Source organism: Sesamum indicum, linkage group LG12 (genome assembly GCF_000512975.1).
Source record: "Sesamum indicum cultivar Zhongzhi No. 13 linkage group LG12, S_indicum_v1.0, whole genome shotgun sequence".
Taxonomy (NCBI): Eukaryota; Viridiplantae; Streptophyta; class Magnoliopsida; order Lamiales; family Pedaliaceae; genus Sesamum; species Sesamum indicum.
The window spans coordinates 5,128,285-5,152,083 of NC_026156.1; the positions used below are offsets into that span (position 1 = coordinate 5,128,285).

The following is a 23,799-nucleotide window of genomic DNA, read 5'->3' on the forward strand; positions in this document are numbered from 1 at the left end:
TAACGTCGCATTGAATAAGGACAAAGATAAAAAATGAAAAGCAATGAATGAGGACCGAGTCGCAACGTTGCTCATCGTACACTACCACTTCCACTAGTTTCCAACTAATTTCGAATATATATTACTTCCTTCCCTATTGCCATTGAAAATGTGTGTTGCAGTCAAGAAAATTTAGAGTCATATCTAAATAAAAAATGGCCTCCAAAGATGAAGTTGCGCACCAAGTCCTGCAGTCCAGCTCGGACTTTTCTGCCCATTACAGCCCCCCGCGCGACTAATTCATTTAAGTAATGGAAAAAGCTTGCCACCTGTGATATTTTCATCCATTATAAGTAGTTCTGGGGAGCCCCAAACATATCGTATATCATCATCATTTGGTTGCCCATCCATTCTCCGACCGACCCAACAGGCTTAGTTACGTCTCCCTGCACCATCAGGTATCTCTTCTTAATTTGCACTCTCTGCTCATATGTATATGCACTACTCTTCCTTGAGATCTCTTGCAACTTATAAGTTAGGTGGGGAGTGAGGTCAATTATGCAAGAATCCTCATTTTCATTAGTTACATAGTCAATTTAGCTTGAATTGGTTTCTGATTATATGTATGTTAAATATTGATGATCTTCATATGGTAAATAATTAATTAGGTGCATAGGTACGTAGTAGAACTACATCGATCATCTTATTTGATGTGTTATTATTCCAATTCATACACCGCAAAACAAAAGAAGAAATTAGTCTTGGTAGTATATTGTAAGCGGCTGCCCCGCCCACCTTCCTTTACTTCCGCCACTCTCGTCAAGTTCAACCCCCAAAGAAAGAAGCAAATAACAAGTTGTTATGTTTTTCTAATGATCAGATCCGCATCCGCGCAGATGCATGTGAAGTTTCGTGTGTAGGTTGTTAATACAAATACTATTGACACTTGGAAAACGTGAGGGCTGTAAATACAATTACAATTTTTGTGTTTAAAGAGAGAGAGGGGTAGCTAGCTGGGGTTTAGTTATTAGTATTATTCTACTAGCTATTTTTTAATTACCTACTACCTAATTGAATTTGGTGCTTGATCAAATAACTGCAGGAGAGAAATTAATTCAGGATGTGGAAGCTGAAGATTGCTGAAGGCCATGGCCCATATTTGTACAGCACCAACAACTTCGTCGGCCGACAAATTTGGGAGTATGATCCCAATGGCGGAACCCCTGAAGAACGCCAAGCATTTCAGAAGGCTCGCGAAGAATTCAATGAGAACAGGAAGAAGGGTTTTCATTCTTGTGCTGATTTGTTCATGAGAATGCAGGTGAATTAATATTGCATTTCTTTTATACTCCACTCTACATATAAGAATTTGCTACAAAAAGATTAATGAGATGGACAGATGTGTAATAATTTTAAGAATGTCAATTTGTCAACAAATGATCATTTGGTCTGATAATCTAATATGATTTTAATTGTATATGAGCAGCTTAAAAGAGAAAGTGGAATTGATCTGCTAAGCATCCCACCGGTTAGAGTTGGAGAAAAGGAAGAAGTGACCTACGAGGCAGCGACTATTGCTGTGAAGAAAGCCCTGCGCCTTAATCGGGCAGTCCAAGCAAGTGACGGGCACTGGCCAGCTGAAAATGCAGGCCCTATGTTTTTTACTCCTCCCCTCGTAAGGATTTATCTTCAGACCGTCACAATGTTTGACCGCTCATTACTATCTTACATGTGTTTGTAACCAAAAATTCTTATTTAAATTAAGTTTGACAAAATCAAATTAATCACAATTACTTGCTATATAATTTATTCAAATTCGACCAAATTTTATTTGAGTTAAAATTTTCTGCTCGCAACTAGTTCTAAGCAAAAGTACTTGAAAAGGTTTATTTGGTCGTGGAGAGTGGGTTGCTTGTGCTTTGTCTGGCATATAAAATCTGACCTCAAGTTAGAAAATAAATTAGCTGACAAGAACACGGATTGTCAATTTACGCTCTAATACAAGCACTCCAATATTGAAGTCAAAAGAGTCGGTAAAAAGATGAAAAGATGGGTGCGAAATGAGTAAAATGCAATTTTAGGTGCAGAATGATAATTAAGTTAATAGTAAATTAAAATAATTATTCTCTTTGATGACAATAATCATCTAAGTTTTTATTTTTACTGTTTGCATTATATGGCTTGTGCTGTTGCTTTTACATTCTGTATTTTGCAATTTACGAATATATTTCCCGCACAGCTTATCGCCTTGTACATAAGCGGAGCAATCAACACAATTTTGACATCCGAACACAAGAAGGAAATGGTTCGATACATCTACAACCATCAGGTGCTGACGACACACAATATATATATATATATATATTTAAATTTGTAAATATGAAATAAAATCCAATTATCAATTATTGTATGGACTATGAAGTGTATTAATGGTGAATTGTACACGTAGAATGAGGACGGCGGATGGGGATTTTACATAGAAGGGCACAGCACAATGATAGGTTCAGCACTTAGCTATGTGGCACTACGTATTTTGGGAGAGGGACCCGACGACGGCAACGGTGCAGTAGCAAGGGCTCGCAAGTGGATTCTGGATCATGGTGGTGCAACTGGAATTCCCTCTTGGGGAAAGACCTATCTTTCGGTATTTCATCTCCCACGTTTTTCTCACATAATTGATGTTATTCTATTTTGGACAACTGGACTTAATACAACCGTACATAATTGATGGACCAACTTTGATACTCGGAAGAATTCAGATATTTGTCCCTATGTTGGACTTAATTGATAACAGAAAATGCTTTAATTGGATTAGGTCCTGGGAGTGTACGAATGGGATGGCTGCAACCCGCTTCCCCCGGAGTTCTGGCTCTTCCCTTCAGTTTTGCCTTATCATCCAGGTAATTTCTGAAATAGTAATATTGTTAATATTGTTCAATTCTTGTCTTGGTTGTGTTAATTCATCCTGCGGTTTAAAATTGAATGCAGCTAAAATGTGGTGCTACTGTCGTACAACTTACATGCCCATGTCCTACCTCTACGGTAGAAAATACCACGGACCACTTACCGACTTGGTTCTATCAATCAGACAAGAAATCCACGTCAAGCCCTATGATCAAATAGATTGGAATAAGGCACGCCATGACTGTTGTAAGGTGGGTGAAGACTTAGTACCAACATTTCATGTTAAACATAGTTGAATCGGATACTAGATTGAATTGAAAAAACTTGGACCTCAAAATGATTGAATTTGACAATGCAGGATGATCTTTACTACCCTCACACCTTCATACAAGATTTGCTTTGGGATACTCTCAACTACTGCACAGAACCATTTATGCGGCGTTGGCCATTAAACAAGATCAGACAAAAGGCTATGGACAAGGCAATTAAATACATGCGCTATGGAGCTGAGGAGAGCAGATATATTACCATCGGATGTGTAGAAAAAGTATGTGATAGTAAGCAAGCAACTTACATAGGATTTCCTCTTTAAGTTGATCTTGTGCTAATAGCGTTGTACTATGTTTCTTGATACAGAGTCTTCAAATGATGTGTTGGTGGGCCCATGATCCTAACTGCGACGAGTTCAAGCATCATCTAGCCAGGGTCCCTGATTATCTGTGGCTCGCCGAAGATGGCATGAAGATGCAGGTATTATTTTCTTACCATATAAGTAAACAAGTGTGAAATATAAGTAAAGAAGTGTTAAATATAATGCTAATACTAAGTTTTAATTAATTTGCAGAGTTTTGGAAGTCAAATATGGGACAGTACTCTTGCCACACAAGCAGTTATTGCTAGTGGCATGGTTGACGAATACGGCGATTGTCTTAAGAAGGCACACTTCTACGTGAAAGAATCTCAGGTACATATCTAGAAACTGAATAATTAATTTACAGATACAGTAGGAAGGTTGTCTATAGTATGTAATTTAATTACGTCCATTTGAATTGTGCTTGTGATAATTCCTTGTGCAGATAAAGGAAAACCCGAAGGGCGACCACACAGCAATGTATCGTCACTTTACTAAAGGTGCGTGGACTTTCTCTGATCAGGATCAGGGATGGGTTGTATCAGACTGCACAGCTGAGGCCCTCAAGGTACATACTTGTCTCAATTCTTCTTTCAGAAAACATACGCATTGTGTTTGCTTTTCATGAAACGAAGAAATTTGACCTAAATATGCTAATTATGACAACAGTGTTTGCTCCTGCTTTCACAAATGCCAACTGAAATTGCGGGAGAGAAAGCCGATGTTGAGCGCTTGTACGAGGCTGTGAACGTGCTCCTTTATTTGCAAGTATGTATTATTAGTTTCTGATGATATCTGAATCAAGGCAATCAAATCTTATCGAGTTAACATTTTCAATTTGCTTTACGGATGTAAACTAATAATGCACAATATTGTGTGTACAGAGTCCTCTGAGCGGTGGATTTGCTATCTGGGAACCACCAATTCCGCAACCATACTTGCAGGTAAACTTTGTGTTAAAGTCATATGTTTTTTACCACAAGAACGGGTGTTAAAGTTGAAATGATTTTTGCTACTATCAGGTATTGAACCCCTCAGAACTGTTTGCGGACATTGTCGTTGAGCAAGAGTAAGATCTTAGCTCTCATTTTCTCCCATGTTCTTTGTTTCCATTTAAAAACCTCTTTTATACTTGAAAAGATCAATTGAATTCAACTCTAAAGTCACTTGTTTCTGTGGTTTAGGCATGTTGAATGCACTGCTTCCATAGTCCAAGCTCTTCTAGCATTCAAGAGGCTGCATCCAGGCCACCGGGAGAAAGAAATTGAGATCTCCGTGGCTAAGGCATTACAGTTCCTCGAGGAGAAACAATGGCCTGATGGTTCATGGTGAGTTTTATTCATTTCTGATTTTAAAGAGATGAACGATTTCAATGGTCTGATCTGGACTATGCGTGCAGGTATGGATACTGGGGAATTTGCTTCCTCTACGGCACATTCTTCGTGCTGGGAGGATTAGCTGCTGCAGGGAAGACATACGAGAACAGCGAAGCAGTTAGAAAAGGTGTCAACTTTTTCCTCTCAACACAAAATGAAGAAGGTGGATGGGGAGAAAGCTTGGAGTCCTGCCCAAGCATGGTAAGAAAAACAAACACACACCAATGAAAGCCAGCTCCTTATGAGACAAATACAGGCTTGTACTTGTATATGATGATGATGATGATGTTGCTACAGAAATACACACCCTTGGAAGGAAACCGCACAAATTTGGTACAGACATCATGGGCAATGCTCGGTCTTTTGCAAAGTGGACAGGCAGAGAGGGATCCTACACCTCTGCATAGAGCAGCAAAGTTGTTGATCAATGCACAGATGGACGACGGCGACTTCCCTCAACAGGTAACCATTTTAGCAATGCCTGATCTGTTGTGGGATCCAAATGAACTAGTCTTCTGACCAAGAGTATAAACTCATAATTGCAGGAAATCACTGGAGTGTACATGAAGAACTGTATGCTGCATTACGCACAATACAGGAATATCTTCCCACTGTGGGCACTGGGAGAGTATCGCAAACGAGTCTGGCCATCTCAATGCCTCTAAACAACAACACATATACATATATATGCTCACTGCAGCAACTGCGCAAGCTTCTGTACTGTTGATTGTTGAAGAGTGTGTGTGTAAAGCTTTCCACAGCCAGCAATGTCCAGAATAATATTCAAAAAATAATGAGGCACAAAGAATGAATAGCCATCTTCTCTAAGACGATATAGAATAGTACAATAATGAAGCTCCATGTTTATTTATTTTTTCTTTTTAGACTTTGAAATCCTACTGTACATTATGTATCCTCAGCACCAAAACTTCTCATGTATTGTAACTTTTGATGAAATTGTCTAAGCAATTCATCAATTTTTAGTTATATACTTAGCAGTTGTATCAAATTCGATGTGTTTGTTTAAATTTTAAATAAAATCTAATAAAACATTGTTTTAATTATATATAAAAAAGAATTTGGTTGAAAAAGTTTAGATGATAAAGTTAGGAGGAGCAGAGTGAGCATTAATAAAGGTTTTTATACACATATCATTTATATGTTGGAAACAAAAAATGAAATAAAAAATTTAATTCGAATTAATTTAATTTAGCCAATAAATTTGGTGGGACCAAACGGAAGGAGTGACATTAATAAACTTTGACTTCTTCGCTAAAGTATAAACAAATTTATAGCCGGCAAATTCAACTGTCTTATTATTTTGGGAGTGCTCAAGGAAAACAAAATAAAGAGTGGGTAGCCGCCATTGCACGTAGTTTTTTTATGTATATAATAAATAATATTTTTATATTTTAAAATATATATAAATCAAAATGTCATATTTCTAGAACAAAAAGAAAAGAAAACAAAGGGAAAGTCAACTTAGGAATATTATTAATATAATTATAAAATTAATATTGCGGTGTCATAACCGATGTTTATGAGAAAAAATAATTTTTTATTTTATATAAATAGATAGTAAAATAATAGATTGGGCTTAATTTAGGGTGTGGGAAAATCATAATTGGGCCGGTTAAAGCCTGATAGTTGGAAAAAATTGGGATTCTTGGGCCGGAAACGCGTAGATAAACCCAAATGGATAGTTTTTGGGCTGCAAGATGATTTGGTTTTGTCTGTAAATTAATAGGGCGAGTACATCCAATACAAATGGCTATTTGGGGTTGGGTTTGAGTAGGGGTCTCTTTGGGCCTCCAGTTACTATCTCTATAAAATCGCAGGATTTGATATTGAAGAAGGTGAAGAAGTCTTTGTGTTGAGTCCCAGTATGGGTATGGCGAGTTGCATTTGGCATTTGCTGTAGTGGTAACTGTAAGTCTTCCCTTTTCTTGTAGTCAAGTAAGAGCAAACTCAGTCATACCAACTATAAGCTGTCAGAATTTATTCTCGATGTGGAGTATGTTTAGGTCTGAAAGTCCATTAATGAGCTGCAATGCTGTCCGTGTGTGTAAGTTTTTGAAATCAAAGTCACGTCTACATTTCTGTAGTTGAGCTTCAGCAACAGAAATGATCATATCTTTTCATCCAAATTCAAACAGCTACAAATATAGAAATCTTGGAAATATCGTAGCTGATGATAATGTAATGACACCAACTTGTGCAGTTAAGCTTAATTGTAACTACATGAATTCATTATTGAGGGGATAATTGAGTTTATGATATATTTCTAAAATCTACTTATTAATCAACTTTTCTATATGCCAATCAACATTTAATTATGACTAATTGCTATGGTTAATAAAAAATAACTGTAGTAAATAGTTATTGACCACGGTCATACAACGGTTGTTGCTGTGGTATCTACGAGAGTAGCTAAAACTTTGCCATGACTAAAAGTCATGTCAAATATTTTTACAATGGTTCGTAACCATGACAAATAATTTTTTCTTGGTGTAAAACCTATATTTTTGCATCTGTTTTATTTAACCGTAGTCAACCAAAAAGTATTTACTATGATTTTTAGTCTGTAGCTATCAAAATTGTGGTCAATAGTCATTTTGTTTATAGTGGTATGAGTTATTTGTATATTTTGTAAAATGGTTTTCTGGACTCAAAAATATTTTTATGGATTTTTTTAATATTAAAGTTTATATTTAAAAAAAAAATCTAGTAATTTTTACAATTCAATATAAATGACTGAAAATTCTATAAGAAAATGACGTCATTATGAAAAGCAGTTCTCCTTATCTCATAGCGTTAGCCAACAATTTTCTTTTATGACCTATGCAGATTGTCGTAGCGACTTTCTTTCTTGTCTATTTATGCTATTTTTATTTTTAGAATATAAAAAATATAAAAAAATTTATGTAAAAATACAAAGGGCAAATTTTATCACAGACCTTTTTTAGAATGAGAATTGATGAAATGGATTTTTATATTAAAAAAATTGATGATCCTTTTAAAAAATATATTTTAAATAAATTTTCTTATAAGCAAAAAAGAAATATTTATAACAAAAAAAAACCGTGATACAGTGAAACTGTGAGCTACGAATTGAAGTTTTTATTCCCAATTCTATTGTATTTTGTATATGGAATTAAATTGCTTATTTAGGTGTAGTTTGCAAAATAAATTTTGAAATAGAGCGTTATTGGGGATTAGTTTGAAACGACAGCTCCAACTGTATAATAAAAGCTAATTGAGGATGAATAAGAAAAGATAAAATAATAAGAATGAGTTTTCATGAAAAAATTTAAGGTTATGATTTCAAATTCTATCGAATGTGTAGGTATTTGTCTCATTATGTGAGTTATTATAATTTGTTTGTTTTTATTTATTAGTTGAATCAATATAATTTGTTTACTACTTTTAGTCATATCGTAGTTGAATTAATTTATTATTTAAAAAAAAAGAGAGAAAAATTAATTGACAGGTGGTGGAGGAAATAGAACTTGATGTGAGGAAGCTGGTGGTGGCGGCGGCAGTGGAGGGGGAGATGTTAATGGTGGGTGTGGGGGGGGGGGGGGGGGGGGTGGGGGCCCCACCAGTCGGCAAGGAACCCTACTCCCACTCCCTTTTTCCTCTACTGGAACCAACCCCCACTTCCTTCCACTGCTTATCGCCGTTCATTCCAATGTTTGATAGAGGGTAGAGACTAGGCCCATTCATATACTAATTCATGATGCCTTTTCATTTTTGACCAATTCATTTTATTAGTATAAGCTATCGTATATGGGTTGTACTGATCTGAAAGAGACCTTCAATTTCTCAGATCTTTAATACATGTTAGGTTAATATGCAGTTTCACAAGCTTTCATAGCATACATAATTGAATTATACATTATTTGGATGAAGTAATATATATCAAGATGTTGTGAATAGAAGATTGTCAAAAAAACCCAAATGAAGTTGGAAAATGATAAAGGGAAGAGGAGACAAAACTAGAGTTGAGCATGTTAGTGTGTGATCATGCCATCGAAATTGATGATTAATAGCATGAATTAATATTTGATATACGTTTCCAAGAAAAGCATAGAAGCTTATAAGATGAGTGGTGGTCAGAATTCCAGAAAAGGGGAAGGTGATGGTGCCAACTGCTAACTCTCCAAGTTTGGTTTGCATGTGAATATGTATATGCATATGGGATTGGTGTTGGTGTTGGTGTTGGGGTTAGTACATGTGCACATGCATATACATATATATATATATATATACGTGTAATCGAAATGGGGTCCCCCTTATATATAGATACAGCATCTTTACTTTGTGGCAGTACAAATTAAAGCTGCCTAAACGCCCACCTACAACACCAATAACCATTAATTCAATTCAGACCATTCCTTTCTATTTTTTTTTTTTTTAATTAAAGCCGTCGGTGCTGTGGCTGGGTTTTGGCAGGATCCCAACCCAACCTGTTTATTGAAACCCATCTCTCTCTATTAATATATATATATATATATATATATATGTATATATGCATGTAGTGATCTATGTAAACCCGATCAGAGGTATCTGTGTGTGTCTGAAATTGGAAAGCAAATGCTGAGGGTTATGGTGAGGGAATAAAGCCGAGCCGCCGACTGGGTGGGGGTGAACAAAAGAAAAAAGAATGAAAGAACAAAACAAAGCTTAACCTTTAGCATTATCTTCAATTTTTATTATCCCTAACTTTATATTTATTGATTATTAATCAATCGGTGTAGTAGGAATATATTTGCATGAAGGCCTGAGAGAGCGCAAAGAAAGATACATAGCAACTTGCTAAGAATTATTTTTTTTACATGTAATATATATATATATATATATATATATATATGTATATGCAACATTAACAGTTATGGAATCCACGTCCAAAAGTAGACACGGTACGTACCTTTATTTACAACCGAGTATCATTAATTTCTCTCAATTTATATATTATTATTTCTACGTTGATGTACGCGGGAATATATTTAATAATTTGTTGGAGTCTAATTAAAGAGTAGAAAGGGAAAAGCAAATTAAAGTTGGAGATGATTCTTTTAATTACTTATAATAAATCTTCTGTACAAAATATATATATATATGGGAGAAGAATAAAATAGACTGCTAGCTATAATTAATTAATATTTCTAGTAAAGGAATGGCGATCAGCTATAATTAATCAAACTAACGGATGATTTCCCCTGTGTGATTAATGGTGGAAGAATCTAGCTAGCTTGCTTTCATCAACTTCCAAATACCCGCTATTTTGATTTCTTGATTGCTACATTGATCATCACCCCTTCATTCTCGGAATTAGAAGGCACTCACTCGCACGAGGTTGATTGATCCCGGGACAAATCACTGCTATGTACGTAGATGAAGGAATGTACATGTGTTGTTCCACCATATGGATTGCCAATAAATTGAATGGTTCGGACAAAAGAATCCTTCAATTCGATTTTCTGTGTTGATGAGGTTGTCGAGTTCCTCACTTCAACAATTATTAGGATCTTGATGTTGAGAACGTAGGTACGAGGTGCATGACTGTGTTCTGGGGTAATTGATGATGAATAAAAATCTCATCCAAGAATTGATCTCTAGCTATGAAATTTTGCCATCATGATCAGATCAGGTTAAGTGCCAAAGGGAGTATTATGATCCTCCTGCAGCAAAATCAGATATTTACACGCACAGTCCTTATTGTTTACCAATGTCTTCTCATAAAAACTTGCAAGGCCAGCAAATATAGGAATATTGAATACAGGAAGCTTTCATATCCTCTTTGTTTAACCTGTTTAGTAATGAATCCCAAGGGAAAAAAAAAAGAAAAAAAGAGAGAAAACGACAGCACGTAAGTGTCAAATTAAATATCCCATATACATCATTCAATTTGATTTTTCTATTTTAAATTTGTGTTTTATTTGTATTATCTATCCAGTTCATATATACATATATCACATATTCCTAAAAATATACATATGGTGCGAATATTTTATATATGTAGCATGTATATATAATATATATAGACTTAACAATAAATACCATCAATTTAAAATTAAAAAAAAAAAAACTTGAACTGTATTTTGAGCAGTGCAGTAACACTATACAAAATTATAAATATGTTAATATGCACATTGGATGACTACGTTAATATATATGATTTGTGGGTGCCTAAATTTTGGTACATGAATGATGTACTATTCTATACCAGAATAAATTAATTAAGGAAATATAAAAGGAAAAGAGAAAAAAAAGGCCTAAGCTTTAATTACCCGGGTAGCGTCGGAAGTTAGGGAGATAGACGGCAAGGAAGTTGATGAAGTAGTAGTAGTTGTTGACAATGCTGAGAGCCCGACATTGTAGGCCATCGTCCCATCGGGCTGGAACAAACCGTAATTCCTCTCAGAAGTCGGGCCGGGCTTCATATCCTCATTGAACAGAGCAAAAACGTAAATTTCCAATCTCGTCTTAGGCCTCAATGGAGTCCCTTCATTTGCCAGTTGCCTTCTCAGTATATTCCGATTGTAGATCGCAGCATTCTCCAGGGTGGCCCCGATTTCATTCGGATCGCCTCTCGACGGCCAACCCGTTTCCGAAACTCTCACTTCTAACCCGCCATACCCCATTTTTGCCATGGCGAATGTAACTGCATCCACTTGAGCGTACAACATGTTGTCATAATGCAGCTTGGTATTGAGGTCCACCATCCCCGAATTCGGGTTGAAAAGCACGTAGTCTAAGGGAATTTTTTCCGGGTTGTCTTTGTATGCGAAATACGGGTAAGCGTTGATCCAAAACGGGGCTTTTGTTGTCGCCAAGAACTGCAAGAACTGCGGCATTATTCCGTTGAGCTCGGCCCGGAAACACCCTGCTGACGGCGGGAATGACTCTTGGAGAACCGCTAAATTATTGGGTGTCGAGACTTGAATGAATTGATCCAGTCCTAATCGCACCAAAGCCGCATGGATGCTCACCATGGCAGGTACGAGGTAAGTTATGAGTGTGGTGTCATCGCCGGTGAAAACCTCATTTCCGACAGCGATTCCGGTGATCCGGGTGGCTGGAAAATAGGGTCGAATGCGGGTGTACACCCATTGAAGGGCCTGGTTGGGATCCATCAATGTGGCGAGCATTTCATTTTCAACAGTGACGATGAGTTCGATGCTGGAGTTGGCAAATGCTGTCAAAACTTGAGGGTTTGTGTCGTAGATTCTAGCTTTCGTCAGCTTAAGTGCTCGCAAGAGATCAAGAACTTTCTCCGGGGGTGGTAAATTGTTGCCAACTTGGCCGTAGTTAATGCCCAATGATTCTACTCTTTGAAGAAAATCGAAACCTGCTTAGATCACGTTAATAATAATTAGTAGTCCACACATTAATATCACGAAAATTAATTAGTTCAGTAAATGGAAACACACCACGATTGCTAACACCTATAATACATGAAATTAAAGTATGTATGATACATCATGCATCTGTAGAAATGAAAAGGACAGAGCTAGATATTAATTACGTACCTGATAAAGTTAGAACGAATCCGAGAAGAATATGTAACATGAAAATCTTGGGAAGAAGATTTGCCATTTTAGAGAGAGAAAAAGGAGCAACTGCTTTTTGGTTCTTGAAAGAGAGAGAGTTAAAGAGCAAACTGTTGTTGATGTGTATGTTTTAATCAAGAAAAGAAAGGGGGGGGAAGGGGAAATGAAATGGTGGTAGCGAAGAGGGATATATAGGGCGGGCGTACGCTGCGTTGCGTATTCCTTTCTTTGCTTGTTTGTTTTTTAGTTTATTGGGTGAGAGGTTTTGGGTAGGGGTTGGCGTGCCTTTGGGACATAGGTCTTATTAAGACTACTTGGTCTCCTCGTCATCTTCTTCCCTCATAGGTTTTTTCTGATATATACGTCCCCAGTTGTCTTTTTAAGGAGGCCATCTGCTCTCATCTCATGTACTCTTAACCCAACCCCACCCGAGGGCGGGCCCCAAATCCCAATACTTTCTTCACACGAAAGGAAAGTGGGAACCCAAATCCCACTACTAATTAATGGAAGTCACTTATGCATATATATTTAGTCTTAATATTATTATAATCAAGATAATTATTATGGGTTTTCGTAGCTAAATTAAAGCAAGAACTACAAGATCAATGGTGTCATAATCTTTTTATGAAAGTTAATTTGTTACATGGATCAAGTAATTTGGTTGCGGAATTAATTAGTTGCTTTGATTTTAGGAATCATCTTCTGCCTTAATTGCGGATATCATGTATAAATATATTTAAATAAACAAATTTGAAGCATGCACGCACATGAATGAAAGTCTGTCAGAATTCCACTAGAATGGGTGGATGGATTTTAAATTACTATTCTGGCGAAAGTTCACTTGTATTTCTGAAAAAGACCAAACTTATACGGTTACATTTTTGTTACTTTGATATTTCTTTTTGAAAAATGTTCATCTATCTACTCCTAACATAACATGCTACTATATATCCATCTCCATTAATTAATTTAGACTGTCCCTTTAGGCGTCCAATAACATGGCGTAAAGTACCCATCCATTAATTAATAAAACAAAATATATTTCTGCCTCAAAAAGAAATTAATAAATATATAATTATTTGTCTTCCAAAAATAAATTGATAGACATATATATATATATATTTATACACAGTTGTTTTTAATTTACATTAATACAATTTATAGCCCCGATTTCAACATCAATAAGAGAACTAGAAACGTACTATCTATTTGTTGTTGATTAGTGCAACGACTTACATTACATGCATACTTGATTAATTTCTTCTGAAATTTGAATATTTAACATTCTTATAAGTCAATTCATTAAACTTTCCCGTATAGATTTTTAATTAATCTTTTGGCTCACCTACAAAAGACATATATATATATAAAAGATAACTCTAAAGAAAAGGAAAGCATGCATCATATCACCAAAGTCATATTATAGTACAACATACATACATATATATATATATATATAAAGAGAGAGAGAGAGAGAGAGAGAGAGGGAGAGAGTAGGGGTGATGTGAAAAGTCATGATCATAACCATAATCACAATCATTATGGTAATGCGGGGATCTGGATTTGTTAGCCCTCTCAAATTTCATAAACCATCCCCCAATCATAATATAAATTAAATGGGGATGAGAGTATTTCCAACCGAAAGGGAGAAAATTGAATTATAATTAAATTAAGAAAAAAGGGTTGGTGGGATTAATTAAATTGGTGGTGTAGTAGTAAAGTTTATGAGAAAGAAGGCGTGTGCAAAAAATAGAAATGGTAATTTGACATTGGATGTTGGTGGGGAATTCAAAAGATAAATAACACGTCAGTTGGGCCAAAGCTGCAGAAAAGTGGAAGTGTTTGGTAGATGGATAAGGAAAATTTTATTAGGATTACGTGGGAATAACTAGACTATACTATACTATACTAGTCCTTATCTTCTTCTCTATATATTTTCCTATTTACTTCTTCTTTCTTTTTTCTTTTATATATATATATGTTTTTATTTATTTGTCATGTTTTATTTAACTCAATTTTAACAAGACATTCATCCAATTGTTGGATCTGCTGGTTGTCTTAATATTTCTTGACTGTGGATTCTACATTAAGGTACTTAACCAATTCCATGGATCCTGAATATTCTGAGCACATGCACGGAAAGAAGAAGAGCCATATGAGACAGTACGTTATAAGTGGGTGGCGGGTGCATGCAAATTAAAATAAAGCACCCTCATCCATCATCATTCAAATTTCTTAGTTGTCTCTAACCTCGCAGGATCTTTTGCTTAACTCCTAAGAACCAATTGTGGTACACTCTATACATGATCATTACAGCAATCATTTTTCACAATTTCATACTCCTCCTCATTACTGCATCATCAGTCCTACACTACTGCTTAATTCATACTGATTCCATTACTCTAATTCACTGCTGATTAATTAATAAGATGGATGATCAATTTCGTGTCGGACACAACAACATTTAACAAATCCCATTCATTGTCTCATTCAACGTGCGCAGAGAATCTTTGCCGTCCAATTACTTTTCTTTTTCCATCGCCTCCCGTTTTTGACAAGACTTTAGTTATTAAATAAAAAAAGAAAAGAATATTAATAATATTCACAAACACACACACAGATATATATATATTTATATTTATATTAATGTCCCTCTATATGTATAATAATAATATATATTTTTCATTGTAAATCGGATTATATATAAAAAAAAAAAGAAATTAATTGCGAAAGCCTCCAACCATGCATGTGGGAGAGTAGCAAAATGAAGAGATAAAAAGGAAGGCCTTCGTCATAAAAGGGCCTTTCACAGAAAAGCACTCGTACGTGAATATTGTCATCAAGATGCACCTGCCTCTCTCCTTTTAGGGTTTGAATATACATTTTCTTTTTTCCCATTCTAACAACCAATCAAGCTTTTTAGTTAATGCCCAACCTTTTCATCAAATTCTTGTAATATATATCCAACGCCACCTACGTCAAAATTAAACCAAATAACTTTATTATATACATATATAGATTTTCATTAAATTTCCCGGAAAATCGCACCTAAGATGATGGAGAAACAGTGCATAGGGGGAATGCACTTGTACGTAGCTTTTGATTTTCCTTTTTTTTCATATATATATATATGTGTGTGTGTGTGTGTGTGTGTATTAATTTAAAATAAAAAAGAAGAAGAAAGAATGATGATATATATAGATATAGATACAGATTGATGATGGTGATAAAGAAGGGGATTTGATGATAAGATGAAAGCTTTTGGTAAAGCCATTTGTGTTGTAAAGGGGGATTTAAAGCGTAAGACAAGAGAAAAAGAGGATTTCCAATGGTGGATGCATGTAATATTTGAGGTGCAAAGGCACAGGCGGTTTTTTTGTGTTTGCTCAAAGACATGCTTCTTTAATTACAAGATTCTTAGATATACATTACATACATGTGTGTCGTAATTAGTTAGATGCATTTTCAGTGACAAAAAGGTGACCCCCATTCCATGATGCTGGAATTGGAAAATGGAAAGCCCATTCCGTCGCTACAACAGTCAAAAAGGGCCTCCCTTTGCTGCATGCAAGTTTCTTGACACAAATTACCATGATAAGATAAGCAAGTTGAGGTAATGAAAACCAGGGATGGTTATACATATAAATGTTACAATTGTTTATATGACGATATAATTAAGCCTCCTCACCCATCAAGGCCTCATTAGATTGGATTTTTTATTTCAAATTCAGTTAATATTTTTATTTTATTTAATATATATATATATATATATACTGTGTGTATAAGGATAATATCATTTATTTTAGAGTAAATTAAACTTTCCTCAAGAAAATTTTAAAATTATACTTACACTTTCTATAAATTCATAGTTTACAGCTAACTCCCTTTCGTTAAGGTTTGAACAAAAAAATGCTGACATCAGTAAAAAAAGATTAGGTAAAATTTCTATTTTTACCCTTCATTTAATATTTTCATGTGTATTTTTGTGTTTATAAGAGGATAAATGTAATATATATGTATATGGAGTGATGTTAATATTATTAAAATATTTTCTTATAAGTACAAAATTATTACATATAAATATTACTTAGGGATAAAATTGATAACTTATAGTTTTTTTTTCAGCTAACATTAGCTTTTTCCATTAAAGTCCTAACAAAAGAAATTAGATGTAAACAGTGAATTATCAAAGAGGGTGCGAGTCTGACTTTAGAACTTCTTTAGCCAAAAGTATAACTTTACATTTTTAAAGAAAATTTAAGTATATTTAATCTTTTATTTTATTTAAAATAAGATTTATAAAGTTAAATGAAACAAGAAATACAACACCATTTGAATTAGAAAATTGAAAATTTGGTTATGATTTGAAAAATAACATTTAGCATTCTTGAGGTTTGTTTATAATAAATAAGTCCCTGCATTTGACAAAAATCATCAAATTTATTGATATTAATAAAAGATGAGTGAAAATTGATGTTACCATCGATTAATTTATTACTGATTTATTATAGGTCAAATAATATTTTTTCTACTAAATTACCCGAAAATATACCTCCTCACATATCTTAATAAGAAAAAACGTATGGGGGTAATTTGATCATAAAAAAATTATTTAACATGCAATAAATCATTAATAAGTCAACCAGAGGTAAATATATATTTCTTTATAATTTTTTGTTAATATTAGCAAACTCGATAAATTTTTTACTAATAGGGGACTTGTTTGTGAGACTGAAGCAAACCTTTGGGTTCTTGGATATAATGTCTTAAACTACAGGAGATTTATATATAATTGTATCAAGTTTTAGGAAAGAGGAATGTAATTATTTTTGTATATATATATATATTTATATTACCCTTTTTTCTTAAACAAATAAAACTAGTTCATCTCATTCAAAAACGCTTCTTTGATTAATCTACAGTGATGGGGCGGAGAGAAATTTGGGTTAGAACCCAAGACTTATGAGAAGAAGAAATGCCAATCAAAGCCCAAGTAAACAAATATAAACGGATTTCTACTTCAGCGCAGGCCCATGTTTTTGTTATCCCGCCGGCGGACTGGAGAATTTGAAAAGAAGAGGGAAGAAAGGGGGAGCGACTAGCTAGTCTGATCGGAACATAACCCTTGTGTATGATTGCTCTTGTACGCACTTGGGGCTGATTTATTTTTGATTCTCAATATGTTCGTCTCCGGATTGATATTTGGCGTAATATAACAGTAGTTCTGTTTATATCTGTTGTTTCCAAATTGAAAATGTCAAAAGCATTCTTTTTCCTGTACACTGTAGAGCGCTTGATTTGGTTTGGGTTCGTTTATGGTTTAATTCGATCATTTATATTCTGGATTATAGCTTGGTAGTTTACCACATGAAATCCGAGGCATATATATTGACATTGTTTAGAGCTTATTTCGAGGGCGACAATTTTATGGTAAACTCTGTATCTCCAATGATCGATATTCTGAAAACTATTGAGTCTTTTACGGAAGCTGCTGATGGTTTTTTTTTTGTTGGCTCCCGAATATCTCCGCCAGTTGATGCTGCTGATAAATTTTCTGTGGTTTGCTGCCACATAAAGTGCTGTGAATTGGTGCTCTTGTTCAGGTTTTCTTTTGTTTCAATCTTGATTGTAATGCTTAGGTGCTGGTATGTTCCTTAACCTCTTGGGTTGCTTCCAATTGATTGTTTTATTGATATATTTGAAGTGTTGAATGAAGATGTTCCTTGCTCGAAGCTTTTATAGCTTTTGTTCCTTTAAAGATGTGTACGCTGATCTTGATCCTAGGTCATGTCCTTTGAGGTTGCTGACATTTTGTGATATTTTGCTTATCCGTAAGTGGGAAGAACTATGTCTAAGCCATAATATGATCATAGATTAGGGTCTTCTCGAGAACCATGGAAGCAAACTGGGGAGGGAGCACCGGGGTTGATTGTAACTACATTCTAAGTTTATACTGATCACTTATCTTCATCCACCAGTCTGAAGTAAATCCATGGAAGCTAGTGGAAACCCTTGAATAGAACATTACACTCCCTGGTATTTGGCTAACTCATTCTTGTCATTGAAGCATATGGCATCTAATGGACATGAAGGACAGAAACCTATTGTGGTATTCCTAAAAGAATGAATCAGTTTCCGGTGGAAAGAGAAGTGCATTGGGGACGAAGGGGATGGGTGAGGATATATAAGGGGTTCCAGGGGCATCAAATATTGACGTTTGCAACTTTCACCTTTGCTTTTAGGACTTGGAGTTTCCTGGTTCCTTATCCCGTGAAAGAGCCTATTATCATTAGTAGGTAATGGACAGAGCAGCTAGACATTATGATATGAGGCTGCTTTATGAAGATGTCAAACATATTTAATTTTTAATCCGAGACTAATATTAGCCTAACAGTTCAGGGAAATGTCATGCCCAATCTTAACTTGTACCTGATTGGTAACTTGGATAGTCTGAGATAATAATCAGCATCATATACCAGATTGTTGTAGGATTAGACCATCTCAAATTAGTCAGGACTAGAAAGAGGTGCAACACCTCTTCTGCAAGTTTTCCCTCAACAAGAAAAGAAACCTGGGGTACTACTACGTGTGTCACCTGGAAGATCGTCTTGTACTATGTCCAACCTCAACCCGAGGCTGATTGGTGACTTGGGATGGTCTCAGATGACAATCAATGTCTTAGACGAAATTGTTGTAGTCTGAGACCCTCCCAAGTTAACGATCAGAATGGTTAATATGCTGTAAAACCTCCTCTTCTACCTGAGCTTATTAGAAATGTAATGCTGCTATTGAAGTGAAGAGCATGCATATGCCCAAGAATGATGTGTTCTCTTCATATTTATAGTTGTGCATTTGTACGTCCAACTTTCAAGTTGCAGACCTCCTCCCACTTGAACTGATAAAGCAAATCAAGTGGACTAGTGGTTACGTGTTAAAATAGAATGATAGTTGTTTCACAATGAGCCTTCACATGTCAACAAATGATCGACATTTAAGCTCGTCTTTTTGAGTTATTACTGGTTGACATTGACTTTCTTGTTTAATGTTGATATTTGGTGCCCATCTATTAACTTTGATGAGTTGAGTCCAAGTTAAACTAGAGAATCTTGCTCAATGTCAACATGTTTTATTCTTTTTATGGGACAAACCAAGAGGATCCGATGTCCGAAAATTTTGGAATAGTTGTGGACCTCGAGTAAAGAGATTCTGGAATTAGCATCAGTATTAAATAATCTGAAATATCTGAATGGAAAAATATCATTTTTGGTTCTATAGATTAAACTTGTTTCATTTTTGGTCCTATTAATTACGAGATTAATACTTTTAGTTCTGTAACTTACAAAAATTAACACTTTTGGTCCTCATTCACTTTTCTGTCTATAATTTAACTTTGTAGGTTGGTTGTTAAGTATTTTTTGGCTGGAAGAAATGTTGATCTTTTTTTCCAACAGTAGCATATGAATGCTCTATTTAGCCTACTTAGTTCATTTGTGGAAAATATGATTCTTTGTGTTCCTTCACTTACCTCCAACTTATAGAAATATAAGAAGGGTGAGATTCAAGTTTTATAAGAGAAGAGAGAAATCTCTCTTTATTTGCTCTAATTTTTTCAAAATTTATTTTTTTCCTCAAATATAGTTATATTTTTCGTCAAAAGTGGTCAAAAGCTGAAAGACGCTCCAATTTTTTCTTCAATAAAAAGTACTTAATGGCCACGTGCTAGGCATGTTGTTTACATCGTTAAATGTAGAAGAAAAAGCGGGTTAGAATTGAAAGTGCTAATTTTTATAAATTACGGGATTAAAAGTATTAATCCTGTAACGAATGGGACGAAGAGTGAAATGAGCTTAACTTGTAGGACCAAAAATGCTATTTCACCAAATAAAAAATATACAGTAATGATAATGAATAACCTTTTAATTGAACTTATTTTTGTATAGAGATTAAATATATAAATAAAAATATCATATTTTATTATTAGCTAAATTTAAAATATGTTATATTACTTAATGATTATAATATATGGTTAATTTTACATATAAAGTGTTGAAATATGGAGTTAAATATATAAAAAAATTTAAAAGCTCTCGAGCTGAACAGAATGTTTTGAGCTCGAAAACTTTGAACTCGAGTCAAGCTTAAAATCGAGCTGACTAGCAAGCCGGCTCGATTGGTTTGTCACCACTATTCTGAGCCTCGCAAGATCGATTCGTTTGCCACCTCCTTCTATAGAATTTATAAATTTTCAAACATTTTATAATCTCAACCAAACATCTTCCAACTTTTATGTTGCAGCCTATCCCACTTTGGGATCATAAACTGCACTATTGATTTATAATAAAATAAGAAAATAATTTACCGACCTCATTCCATGTTCCTCATTTGCATTCATGGTTTTACTAAAGTGAAAATCTATAGACATCATTAAGATATTTAGAGTGGTGATATAGATCTTGAAAAGGTGCTTGTCATTTTACTCACCAAATTTGTGTCTTTCTTGTTATTTTTTGTCCATGTCGTCACCTATTAGAGCGATTTGTTAGGCTTTCCGTCTTGGAAATTTTGTTCATGAGCACGTGTCTCGTCTTTTGGGGAATTAATCCTGATAACGTAGCTATCCACTTTGTTCGACAAAGTTGGGGATGTGTGTCAAAGTCAACTTAGAATTGAATATCCAACTTTCAGAACATTGTTGTATATATATATATATATATATATATGCTTCGGAAAGGACAAAGGAGGCTGCATCGCCACTCAACAAGAATCTCAAATATCTTAATTATTCGATTTTGTCGGACACATGCATGGCTATTCTTTATTATGACTTTGATCTTTTGGGGAATTAGAATATGAGCATACTGCTAGGCTAGCTAGGGAGTAGGGTTGGGTTTAACTTTAATCCATGCTGGAGGTAAAAGGAGTTGAGCAAGCAATTCCACCTCATTAAATAATGTCATGAAAGCACTAGTCCCCGCGGGAGCATCTGGACTCTGCAGGAATCTCGCCTTCAGACCGAGTTGTGGATGAGATGAGCATACACTTTTGAACAGGTGCACTCTTGTTTTGTGGCTCTTGTTTCACCTACTTGGCTGGTAGTTTTTTTATTTTGTAAATAATTAGAGATATTCGTAGTTATATTAAATTTTCAAGGGAATTGGTTGTAATCTATATTTCATTTAATTAATGAGTGATATGTCAAGAATGTAAATCCATCTGGACTCTGCAGGAATCTCGCCTTCAGACCGAGTTGTGGATGAGATGAGCATACACTTTTGAACAGGCGCACTCTTGTTTTGTGGCTCTTGTTTCACCTACTTGGCTGGTAGTTTTTTTATTTTGTAAATAATTAGAGATATTCGTAGTTATATCAAATTTTCAAGGGAATTGGTTGTAATCTATATTTCATTTAATTAATGAGTGATATGTCAAGAATGTAAATCAATTGCACACATGGTTAAGGTAATCTTGCAATATTACATCAACCATGAAAGTTTTATTTATAGATATAGGTAGTGGATAGAAGTGCATCATAATTAATTTGGTAGCTTCCAGCAGCTGCTTTCCCTTACAAGGCTCTTCGGCCTCCTGTGCCGCCTTCTCTTTGGCAGTTATAATAGACAGCCGCAACGGGGGAACCAAGGTTGTAGACTCGTGAAAATTCTCTGGTGTTAAAATTCTGGCGCCGCCCTGGAGCATCCACTGTTTGCCGGCGTGGTTGACGGAACAATCCCAAAACAAGGCGGTGGATCCCTATTGATGGTTGAGGGCTCTCGTAACTCACTATTTCTTTCCCTGCATCCATCATTGCTCTATTCATCAATAAACACTATATTTACTTTTTCTGTAAAATACATAATCCTATCTAATTAATGAAGATCCCAATACTAAAATATTGGCTCACCAAAACCTGCTCCGGTGCTTCCTGGGATGTCCGTCACCAACCTGCATTTTGCATTTCCAATTTATACCACAATAAAATTTCATATATACATCATTAATCATTCCCATGTTTAGATGAAAAGTAACTCTTTTTCTCTCCCCCGCCCCAAAAACTGATGTTACTCCTTCTCATTAGTTACGTGCTAGCTAATACACAACAGATTGTATAAATTATATACTAATTAAAATTAAAATTTTAAAGAGGGATGTAACTAATTATGAAAAAAGAACAAAAATATCTTAAGAGCTTGATCAAAGCTACTTATTTATATATATATATATATATATGAATAATATCCACCAGTGCAAGTACTCCCTCAAGCATGGGTTGCTAGGGCTTGGAGCATCAGCATCCACCATTACCTGCCAAAATCAGCACATTCATTTGTGTATTAGTTGGAAATTCTAGTTCGGACCAAATTCGATCAAACTTGAATCAATCATATAGCAAGTGCAATATATTTATTGTGTGATTAGCGTAAAATCTTGCATTTATTTTGTAATTGACTTGGTTCGACCACACCTAATTGGGACAAGAATTTTTTGAAATGCATGAAACTACACCTAATAATTGCGAGAAGATTAATGGAAAATAGTATTACTAGCGTGCTACGTACTTACAAGAGTATAAAAGGAGCGAAAATCGTCGCCTCCAATATCAACTCTAGGCTGTGCGACTACTTGGGATGGTCTGAAGTTGCAGCCATTACAAACCATCCTACCATCACTGTAAACTCGTAGCTCAACCGTGCTGGTAAAGGCGTCTAAAACATCTCCAACAACACGGCTAACAACCAGAGGGTTCCTTTCTCTTGTCATGTTATAATGTTTTGTGATGGAGGATTTCATACATAACAAAGAAATATGTCCGCTGCCGGCTCACTTGTTTCTGTTATAAACTGATCATATAAAGCCGTCTTTGCAATATCACAATTCACACATATATATAGTGGTCCGACTCTGACGCATATGTATTATTATTCATATTCCCGTACATAAGGTAGATGGAAATTTGGGCAAGAATCATTCCCACTCCCTGCAGCCTTGATTCTCCTTTGCTCCCCACTTGCATTGCATGTGGATGTGGTGCAACACCAACACAAACACGAACACGACACCAGCCAATTAATTCAACTAATGAATACTAATTGCAATACAACCTGTGGCATAACTAACAAATCTTTTGCATGTTATCCATATTCATATATATAATAATCATTTATGTTTATCACTTTTTATAATAATTTCTAACAAAAACAAATTAATTATGAAGGAGATGATGGCACATGCGATGATAATGAAGGCCACGTCAAATAGATGCCTATGTTGAGATGTAAAGGTCAACTAGCCCTGATTCGCATCCAATCACACGTGTTCTTCCACGTATACTTCAAGTCATAGTCTTGCCTGTCTT

General features: G+C 35.1%; 3 protein-coding genes across 4 annotated transcripts; 1 reads left to right on the plus strand and 2 right to left on the minus strand.

Annotated features, from left to right (window-relative positions):
* LOC105175714 (dammarenediol II synthase-like) lies at positions 253-5,899 on the plus strand. Its single transcript, XM_011098260.2, has 18 exons — positions 253-437; positions 1,082-1,300; positions 1,466-1,654; positions 2,219-2,308; positions 2,429-2,623; positions 2,795-2,879; positions 2,968-3,134; positions 3,242-3,430; positions 3,520-3,633; positions 3,728-3,847; positions 3,960-4,082; positions 4,184-4,282; positions 4,399-4,458; positions 4,537-4,583; positions 4,699-4,842; positions 4,914-5,091; positions 5,188-5,352; positions 5,436-5,899. Exons 2-18 carry the CDS (start codon positions 1,100-1,102, stop codon positions 5,553-5,555), a joined length of 2,286 nt encoding a protein of 761 aa, XP_011096562.1. The 5' UTR covers positions 253-437; positions 1,082-1,099; the 3' UTR covers positions 5,556-5,899.
* LOC105175715 (glucan endo-1,3-beta-glucosidase 11) lies at positions 10,037-12,779 on the minus strand. 2 transcript variants are annotated; one of them, XM_011098264.2, is made up of 3 exons: positions 12,426-12,779; positions 11,184-12,244; positions 10,037-10,574 (listed from the first exon to the last, which is right to left on the minus strand). In XM_011098264.2, the coding sequence occupies exons 1-3, from the start codon at positions 12,490-12,492 to the stop codon at positions 10,545-10,547; spliced, it is 1,158 nt and encodes a 385-aa protein (XP_011096566.1). In that variant the 5' UTR covers positions 12,493-12,779; the 3' UTR covers positions 10,037-10,544. The 2 variants fall into 2 exon arrangements, with proteins under 2 accessions (XP_011096566.1, XP_011096565.1); XM_011098263.2 differs by having other exon boundaries at positions 10,037-10,702.
* On the minus strand, positions 21,939-23,256 carry LOC105175726 (protein HEADING DATE 3A-like). The gene is made up of 4 exons (XM_011098275.2): positions 23,007-23,256; positions 22,687-22,748; positions 22,348-22,388; positions 21,939-22,238 (listed from the first exon to the last, which is right to left on the minus strand). Exons 1-4 carry the CDS (start codon positions 23,232-23,234, stop codon positions 22,012-22,014), a joined length of 558 nt encoding a protein of 185 aa, XP_011096577.2. The 5' UTR covers positions 23,235-23,256; the 3' UTR covers positions 21,939-22,011.

What these genes read in the sequence shown, in the direction of transcription:
- LOC105175726 (XM_011098275.2), bottom strand. Translation starts at nt 23,234, where the DNA reads ATGAAATCCTCCATCACAAAACATTATAACATGACAAGAGAAAGGAAC. An exon ending in TTCGCTCCTTTTATACTCTT is followed by an intron (nt 22,749 to 23,006) that starts GTAAGTACGTAG and finishes TGATTTTGGCAG; the next exon opens with GTAATGGTGGATGCTGATGC. An exon ending in TTGAGGGAGTACTTGCACTG is followed by an intron (nt 22,389 to 22,686) that starts GTGGATATTATT and finishes TGCAAAATGCAG; the next exon opens with GTTGGTGACGGACATCCCAG.
- LOC105175715 (XM_011098263.2), bottom strand. Translation starts at nt 12,492, where the DNA reads ATGGCAAATCTTCTTCCCAAGATTTTCATGTTACATATTCTTCTCGGA. An exon ending in ATTCGTTCTAACTTTATCAG is followed by an intron (nt 12,245 to 12,425) that starts GTACGTAATTAA and finishes TGATCTAAGCAG; the next exon opens with GTTTCGATTTTCTTCAAAGA. An exon ending in TAACTTCCGACGCTACCCGG is followed by an intron (nt 10,703 to 11,183) that starts GTAATTAAAGCT and finishes ATTACTAAACAG; the next exon opens with GTTAAACAAAGAGGATATGA.
- LOC105175714 (XM_011098260.2), top strand. Translation starts at nt 1,100, where the DNA reads ATGTGGAAGCTGAAGATTGCTGAAGGCCATGGCCCATATTTGTACAGC. An exon ending in ATTTGTTCATGAGAATGCAG is followed by an intron (nt 1,301 to 1,465) that starts GTGAATTAATAT and finishes GTATATGAGCAG; the next exon opens with CTTAAAAGAGAAAGTGGAAT. An exon ending in GACATTGTCGTTGAGCAAGA is followed by an intron (nt 4,584 to 4,698) that starts GTAAGATCTTAG and finishes TCTGTGGTTTAG; the next exon opens with GCATGTTGAATGCACTGCTT.